Raw genomic sequence first — 9381 nt, forward strand, 5'->3', positions numbered from 1 at the left:
GAGCCAGTGCAAAGCCAAGGTCATTTCTTATTAGACTTCCCACCCTTCTGCTGAGGAAGAGCAACGCCTAGTATCACTTCTGTGAGAATCTGCCAGCTACCCTGAACCTCTTAACTCCTCAGAACTCCTCAGACCTGCCCCCTGTGTGACCTCTGTTTATTCTGTTTATCGAAGCCCACAGTTTGCAATCATTTTCCTCTTCTGTGGATCAGTTATTCTATCTGTTCAACTCACAGCCAGCTCTCCTCCAGGTTTCCCTTCACCTTTGCATTTTCTCTTAGATCATTCATGGTTACATTCCAGCCCAGAAGACCCTCCAGCTAAATGGCTTTTTCCTGTTTATGAAACTAAAGCCATGACCATATGTTCTAATAACCTACTAAAAAGCAGCCTTTCCAATCAGCAATCTGTGTGCTTGTGCTCGTGATCCTTCCGCTTTTAATCATTCCCAGAGTAATGATTTTCAATAATTCCTGACTTTTATGAGAGGATAAGATTCTTCCTCCTGTTCTGGAACTCAGAACAAGTGAATATACTCTTGACGTACAAATTTCTTTTTGAAAAGCATTCCAGTCACATGAAACCAAGAGTTTGTAATGACAGGCAGGAAGAAATCCTTCTGCCTCATGGCAGCTGATATGACTGTGACTATTGTAAAGTTAAGGCTCAGACCTCAGTTTGTCACTGACCAGCTGTGATAGGAGATGATTCCTTCCTGACCCTCTTGACAGGTTGTTCTACAGACCTTCCAAGGTATCCACTATAGGGAATAAGCCAAAAGCATCCCGTTAATGTCATGGTTTTCATGTATGTACYGACATTGCTTGTCTTTAAATCCAGGTGTACACCTGTCCTACCTTCATCCCCAACGCACTGCAGCACCTCCTCTTGTTACAGAATAATCTGTAATAATTCAAATACTGATTGGTCTTTGCTCTTGGCTGCAGCCAAATCAAAGAGCAATAATTCAGATGTCATTTCCCATCCAACCAAGTGCCCTGAGAACAAGGACAGCTACAAGGGAATGGAAGATGATGCACAGAGGAGCTGATGAGTGTGCAGCCAGATATCTAAAAGGCGATAAATCGCAACCCCTGCTCAGACTGACGGGAGCTGCCGGCGTTTATCTAAGTCAAAAATATATGTACATCACTTACGTGCACATACTCCTATTTCGTACCTAGGTCTGTCTCGGCTGTAGTCGCAGTACAAGCCCCTGTGGAAGTCGCAGGTGTCGGCCTCGGTGCAGCTCTCCCCGCGCTGTTTGGCGCACGTCTTGCAGCACTCACAGCCATCTGTGACCAGGCTGACACCGACAGAGCACCGTGGCGGGGACTTGGGGCACTCGCAGGGCCACTTGCAGTACTGGGTCCGTGTGTAGGTCTCTGTCGTGGCTGGGACGGTGCTGTTCATGCTGGGGGAGGTCTGGGCAGTGGCCTGCAAGCAAAGAAACACAGCTTGGAGAGCGTTACAGAGAAATGGGGGCTGCAAACCCTGTGCTGCATAATCCTCGGTTAAAAACCCCTCAGGTATACAGAGTAAAATATAATCCAACAAAGCAGCCTGTAAGTTAATTCAAAATATGATAATCAGATAAAAAACCTGATCAAGGTAAATCAAGGCTGAAAAGGGATTTCATGTAGCACAGTGATGCAGTTCCAGTCACCATTACTGAGATCACGGAGTACTGGGACATTGTAGTTCATATCAAAACCCACAGAAGGTGGTGGTGATGGGCGGAGGGGTCATTGCCTTCTGCTCTCTCAAGTCCCTGCAGAGCAAACTCTGGATATTTAACAGCACCAGCCAYATCTGTGGTGCAGGAAGGGTGCAAATCAGCCCAGTGACAAAGGAAACATTTCACTTTTCTAATGGGATCAYTGCGCAAAAACCTGTGCTGTACATGGAGGTGAAGCAGGGCACAGTATCTCAGGCACAGAAACAAATGAATAAAAAAGATTCACATACTGTCAACAGCAGACAGAACATGGCCCTGCTTGGGCATGTGGTGTAGAAGCCCTTTTTAGACCTGCAAAAAGTGTGTAACCCTGAAAACTTCAGACAAGGAAAGTCAGGCTCTAGAAATTGCTAAGGTAATTCCATCCATTGCTGCCTTCCTTGTACTGTACTTTATAWCCCCACTGTTTTGTCCTCTTTGAAGTTTGAGATGTCTCAAATAAAAGRCTTTCCAACAATGCAACATGAAGAAAACGCCTCACCCAAGATTTTATGGGAAAAAGCATTCCCAAGACTTAGAACCCCACAAGTGGTGAGCTGTCCATTAAGATACCTCTGCAAAGACTCTTTACTGTCTTTGCACAGTTTCTTTGTTAGCAGGCTCAGATTTTATTGAAGTACATTTCTAAACCCACTACTGCTGTATCTGAAGGTGTAYTTAAATATCTTGGTAATTGGTTATCCTATATTTAGGGCACTAAATTGTGAACACATTGCTAATCACTGCCAAATAGACAATGTGTTTGCTCTGGGCATAAWTCCCAATTCCATTAAGGCCCCTTTTACAAACAGTTGGCCTAAACATTGGCTTAAAAACACCTTTAAACTCATGTTTAAACTAAAACATACCAATACAATTTATTCCCACTTAAAGGCTCCTTGATGCTGTCAGAGTTGTTAAAAGAGGAACATTCAGATCAATGAAAAGCCCTGGCCTTTTAATCATAGGATTTTTATTCCACTCATAACCATTTGAGCAGGTGCAATAATCTGCCACTTGAGAAGAAAAGCCTCCTCAAGTGCAATAAATCTATTTACTTTGTTGYTGATCATTAAAAAAGTGCTTAATAATCAAATCCAGATACACAGACAAAAGTCACAGAGCTATTTAAAGAGCTCATTGCCACAGCCCAACCCTGTAAGTAAATCCTTTCACCGTCCCTTGTTTCCATTGYCACCAGGAGCAAGCAAACAGCTTCTCCCTGTGCAGATATGAAAGAGTCTGTGAGCCAACACTCGGAGCAAAGAGGAGTTCTGATACTCCTGTGGGTTTATTTAACATGTGAAGGGCTGAGGCTGAGTTCTTCTAAAGCACAGAATAGCTGGGAGACATTTGGTGGCTCATGATAGACAGGAGTTTAGAGTAAATCATTTCACAGCCCTTCCTCTAGGTCTGAAACCTGAGCTGRCCAGGGAAGCCTTTCCAGTGTCCATCCTTCCAGATGAACTGTTGTATTTCTTGGGTGTGCTGGCTGAAATGTCCAGAGGTGTGGCTGAGTCCCTTGGAAGGATGCAGCATGGGCTACAGAAGCATCTTCAGGTAATCAGTGTGGACAGGCATCAAAGCACTGTGATCACACAGTACTGATCACACATCAAAATACTGGCACTGCTGTGTTCTACAGACAGGGAAGGTGTGGAGTGATGGAATTGGCATCACATCCTAGGCTCCATCACTGCCTAAACAAAACCCAGCCTTTGGAAACTGTTGTCCACTGGACCCTTCAAAAATGCACAACCTGTACAGCTTCCAGGCTTTCATCCTCTCCCCTCCTAAATCCCTCAGAACCTCAAAGTGGGAGAAACAATTCTGTAGATTTATGAAATTATTTGCTTTCCTGTTTCCATGGTCAGCTGTCATCACTGGAATACCTAAGAGCCTTTGTAAAAGTCATTCAGCCCTACCACTTCAATGTCCCAGAATATTTTAGAAAATAGAAACTTCCTTATTAATCARTATGTTGGTTAAATTATCATGGCTAATGCTTTCCACAAATGCCATCAACAGGAAATCACGCTGTAATGGCCTTCCCCAGTAGGCATCCTTAACTAGAAAAAAACACCAAAAAAAAAAAAAAAATCTGCTTACATAATTTAACATTTCAGGAATCATGTTTTTAGGGTCAATATAATGCATAAGAGGACAACGATTTTGTAACAGATCTGAAATAAGAGCAAAGAGCAAAACAAACACCAAAGTCACGGTAGTGGGGATTTGACAAGTTTGTTTTAAAATGTCAGAAAGATAAAAGAATGTGCCTGTTAGGAAATTTATTTTCCCAAGTACTGGTAATTAACCTGTTTCATTTAATTATTCTTCAATCTTGGAGTCTGCACATTTGTTATCTTGGATGCCAAGGAGAAAATATTCCATCAAAATTATTCACGAGTTCTAATTTTTCTGCTTTTGGAGGTAYATGCCCATTCTCATTAAAACAAGATGAAGCTTTTCTCACCCTGCCATGCCTGATAACTGTCTATTAAAGTCACTCCTGATTTGTGCTTGACAACCTCCAAAATTACTTTATTTTTGCACCTGCAGAACATATTGCTAACAACTTCCAGCTAATTTCTGTCTTCACATTCAAGAGGAGAGGAGGAGAAAATAAAAAATTACTCACTCTGCCATAGCCACAAATTCAGTATTTTTAATAACCAGGAGTCTTACTATCCAAGTTTCAAGATACAAAATGGATAGCAGCATTTTAGCAGCACATTCTTTCTACTGGCAAAGTATATTTTCAATCTATTGAAAAAAACTACTTTTAAGTATGTTTTAGTTTTGAAAACTAGAAAACTTAAGCTTTAGTGCTGAAATTAGTGTACAGAGCCCAAACTACAAGCCAGGCACATTTATTGCAGCACATTTACATAASACATGAGGAGCCTCCGCCTTTGCTTTGAAGCAGCAAAGAATCACAATATACTCCTTTGCTTCTGGTTTTTACAGATGTTTAAAAATATATTCGTGGGCATTGATTTTATTGTTTCAGTGCTGCAAGACCTTACTCTTAAAACCTTTTTTCTTTCAAGTATTTTTCTTATCAGCWAGGTGAAGGCAGGAAGAAGCTAGGTGAAGGTAGTTTATTGATTGGAAATGTTCAGAAAGGATGGTGACTTCTAAATTGGGTTCCTTTAACTATCAACAGAGCTGGAGAAATGGTCCCACAGTAGCAAAAACCTTAGCATTTTATCACCTCCTTCTGCGTTCTCCTTGATGGTAATTTGACCTCAAAGGAGAATTTTTTATTTCACACAGAGCTGCCCAAGCTGTGTTTTGGAGGATACATGCTGTTGGGCAGACTACAATGGTAGAAAACATTAAAGAAATATTTTTAACCTACATTCTGGTACTGCCTTTCTGAGCAAATGCCAGATGTCGTTGATGGAAGGATATGATGTGATCTGGATTATCCCTCTGTTCTCTCTCTCTGAYATTTTCACTAGTGAAAATGATTAGTGAGTAAATTTTATTAAAACATTCTYCTTACTACTAAGGTCTGACAACGTCATCCTGTCAGTGTTTAAAAATAGCTCCAGATTTGGAGTTTGACTGTTCTAAACAGGAACACTGAAGTTAAAGCCGCAATTTTAAGCAGACACCTTGGATGCATCTCCTTAGGAAGGGTYCAGCATTTGTACATAACACACATCTGCTTTCCCCTGGTTCCACCTACTGGCCGAACTATTGAGACAGCAMAAGCAGAAATGCCTGTAGGGCCAAYTSTAGTTCAGGGACCRCCCTAAATATTCCCATTATCCAAAATTATTTTAAAGGCACCCCAGGAGACTCCACATGCACATTCCCAAAGTTGCTAACACTAACCTGATGTAGCGCATTCCCAGGGGARCACAGCATCTGGAGCTCAATAAATAAGTAAAAAATGAAAAGACAAAATTAAATATAAATAATCCATTAAATGAAGCTACATACCCTTTCATYCCTCAGTTGTATTTCTGGGCAAGGATCGAGATTTCTTAGTTTCATCCCAGAACTGACAGAAGTTAAAAACTCGTAATTCTAGTCACAGAGAAGGCAATGTAAAACAGGACCTGGCTTATATCAGTGGGCTTAAATCAGGCCCTCAGGGTAGAAGTTTGTTCTTGATTTTGCTCAGTTGAAACTTCTGTGCTGAATATTTCTGAATTTTTGCTTTATTATTATACCCAAAACAGATGTGTTAACAGAGAGCCAGTTCTTAYAGAGAGATCAGCAGTAATCACAGTATCATCAGGACTTCCTCACTGTTAAACTCTTGCAACAAATCCCTAAGTCCCCATGAATGCTCATAAACTGTCACAAGTTAATGCTAAGGACAAGTAGCATCAGGACAGAGTTATAAATCAGATTCTGCAGATTTTAATGGTCAGAGAAAAATACTACTATCCAGGGCTCAGCTTCCCCAGAGCATGCATGAGGTTCTAGATACCTCATTAAAAGTAATTCCAGACATGAAATCTCCAGGACACGTTGTGAAATAGCAGACTCTGAACCCAGAAAATATAAGACAGTTTTGAAGATGTCAGGTGCCAGCTGGATTTATTTTTACTGTGGATGGTAGGTTGAGCAGAAAGGAACGTTTTGCATGAAGCAAAACATTCAATAGCCTAAGAAAATAAAATATMCCCAGTGAGACAATCATTATATATCTGTGGATCCATGAATGATGAACAATCAGCTTCCCATAACTTTATTTTGGGAAATGTATCTGGGGGAGGAATGTAGACAAATGTTTGGAATAGTCTTTTCTAAATCAGYTTAGACAATTAGAATAAAGATCACATACATTCATCTCTTTGCCAAGAAATTGCTTTTACTGGCAAGCTCAGTGTGACCTCCTGTTTTCTTCATATTTTTCCATGAAATATTCAGAGGGGAAAAACTTCCCTGTTGGAAAGCAACCTGATGTTTCATAACAGTTGCCCCAGTAAAAGAAGCACTTACTCAGAATAGGGTGACCTAAAAATGTTTGGGCATCATTAACAAATTGACACTGTCACCACATACTCCACAAATAGAGATATTAAACAGCACAATTTCTGTGCTCTAAGAGCATTTTAATGTCTTTTGCTGCAATGAGCTCATCCCGTGGAACAAGCTTGCACTGGAGTGGAGTTTGAAAAGTAACAGGGAACATCTGGAGGAACAATGAGAAAAGTCTCCAGAAGGTAAAAGCAGACAGACTCCACTTATAGAAAAATGTGTGTGGACCATCCAAGATGACAGAGTTAGAAACCACCCTAAAACTGTACAGTACAAGATATTGATGTATCAGCCAAAAATCTAAGGAGCAAAAACTGGTATCAGTTCCATCTGCCAGACAAGAGCAGACTTCTTTGGCAGAGGTTTTACTTTGCAAGTGGCCTTGTTCTGCATTTGCTTATCTCCTTTTCACTTATGGCTTTGAAATTAAAAGGAAGATGCTTTTTGTCTTCTTACCCTCTTTGGGACACTCTTCCATGCTGAGCAGGAAAAGTAAAGAAAAATTTAAAAGCTCCACTTATTTGTTTGTTTTGTTTGTTGGTTGTGGGTTTTTTTTTCCCCTGATTTTATTCAGTTCTTCAAAATTATCTTGGTTTCCATKAATTCTTTTTAATGAAAATATAAATCCAAATTTTCAAGTATCCTGAATTTTCCATTTCTGTTCCACTGCAGAGAATTTTGATTTAAAACAACTTTCCAGTTTTAAATTTCAATGTTATTTTAATTCTGTGATCTGAAACAGTTTTCYTGACCTAATACCTGCTCTTCCCTWGAGCTGCTAATGAACTGATGAAGTCATGCATCCCTATTTCCCTTAAATAACAATTTKCCCTCCATATCAAGTTACCACAACTATTCCTCCCTAGCTCTGAGTTTCATGTTTATTTTCCAACTATCAAAGTTTCTTCCTCCTTGAAATCCATACTATGGGCTRGGTGTTTGCTCTCATTTTGCATTATTAAATAGTTTGTTTAGAAGCAATATGGAAAAGAATCTGGTCTCTGTGACATATCAATAGATCAATTAATTTCTGGACTACAGCATTTAACCCTCACTTTAAGTGGTGTATCTGGCAATTTTCAGTCTAGAGCATGGTTATCAAGATGGTCAGAGATCAAAAGGAGAAGACACTGAGGGAGCTGGGCTACTCTCAGGCCACTCTTGTCAGTGGTAGCAAAGGGTAAAACAAGGACCAGCAGCCACAGAATGTGTTTGTGRAGGTTCTRAACACTGGGAAAGSAACTTCTTTAMTGGCAGAGCAATGCAACATCACAAWGSRTCATCCAGGGCAGCTCTGAATTCTCCATCCTCCCATGTTGCACTCAGATCTCCAGAGGGCACAGACAGTCAGCRCTCCTGGCAGCCTGAGTTTCACACCTTGCCAAAACCAGGTGTGGAAAAATGCCYGTAAACCCAAACCACCAACAAGACATCTTCCCAAATTCAGTTCTGCATTTTGCCACCTAAAGTCTGGTTCTAGCTCAGTGAATAAAAACTAATCTATTTGTTWAATGGTGCATATAATGCAGACAGAAGAATTCTATTTTTCAGGACCATCTCATCTTCCAGCCAAAGTAAAGCTATTTGACATCTAATTATTATTTGATTTGATAACAGGAAACCTACCATAAATCTGGTTTTGCAGCTGGAAGATTTTAAGATAACAGAAGGAAAAAAGAAGCGCTGCTACTGCTACTTTAATGGCCCCTTTGGAACACATGGCATGCATGGCTTCATCCAAAAATATAGCTGCCATTTAATACCGTATTCCATCATTATATCAAAGCCATCTCAAGACTCTCAATGAAAGATGAGCAGTCTTTGCATTGCTACATCTCTGTGGTTAAGTAAAAAACAGATGGAGCCTACAACTTGTCTGAATAAACAGCAGCATTTCCAGATAYAGTGTCCCATCATGAAAGGATATTTTGTGCCAAGCATGCTGTATTTTGGTAACTGTGGCTTATAGAGTGTTATGAGATATGCAAAACAGAGTGCAGATGGAAGACATAGGTCAGCAACATCCTTAGGGCCAAAAGAAGATGCCAGACTTCTGCATATTTGGGGAGGACCTGAAGCCAGTCCAGAGTCTGATTGCAGAACATTATGATCCAGTCTGATATGTTATCTTACCCTTTGCCAGGCAGAACCATGGCAAAAGTCTCTTGTAGCATCTGAAGTGAGTTAGTTCTGTGTGCTCAAAGGGATCAGTAAAGCAGCAATTGTACATTTGAGGCAAAGGCATCCACAGCACAGTGGATCAGGTCTCCTGATCTGGGTATGGTCTGGCCATACTTCTGTGAGGAAAGCAGCTTTTCTTCACAGAATCGTGGAACCCAAATGTTCAACAAGACTTTAATTAGAAAACCAAATCAGGAAAGCAGTGAAACACAGCGTGGGAGAGGAGTATCATCAGATTTTCTCTTACACCAAGCAAGGGAAAAGAATAACGGCAGTAGTACAATTCTAAGTACCAGCAATGGCAAACACCATCCCCATGATTGCTGTGTTGTGCTTGCAAGGACAAGCCTTGCACCTTGGTCTCCAGAAAAGCTCAGCTCAGCTTGTGATACTTTCACATCTGTATTGTGAAAGTTTTAGCTGATATCTCCTACCATGAGTTGAGTTCCTCTGGGAAAAAAAAAAAAAAAAAAAAAAAA

At 40.5% G+C, this 9381-nt stretch overlaps 1 protein-coding gene across 2 annotated transcripts in view; it reads right to left on the reverse strand.

The window, feature by feature from the left end:
- The window catches only part of CCN4 (cellular communication network factor 4), a 34075-nt gene that overhangs the window by 6069 nt on the left and 18625 nt on the right, over positions 1–9381 (reverse strand). Inside the window, exon 2 of one of the 2 annotated variants that reach the window (XM_057379074.1) lies at positions 1158–1437. In XM_057379074.1, the coding sequence (XP_057235057.1) occupies positions 1158–1437 (280 nt within the window). Of the gene's footprint in view, positions 1–1157; positions 1438–9381 lie in introns of those variants that run through there. The other variant, XM_057379075.1, reaches the window with a different exon arrangement.

This window comes from Malurus melanocephalus, unplaced genomic scaffold (assembly GCF_030028575.1).
Source record: "Malurus melanocephalus ecotype Western Australia unplaced genomic scaffold, MMel_1.1 scaffold_385, whole genome shotgun sequence".
Taxonomy (NCBI): Eukaryota; Metazoa; Chordata; class Aves; order Passeriformes; family Maluridae; genus Malurus; species Malurus melanocephalus.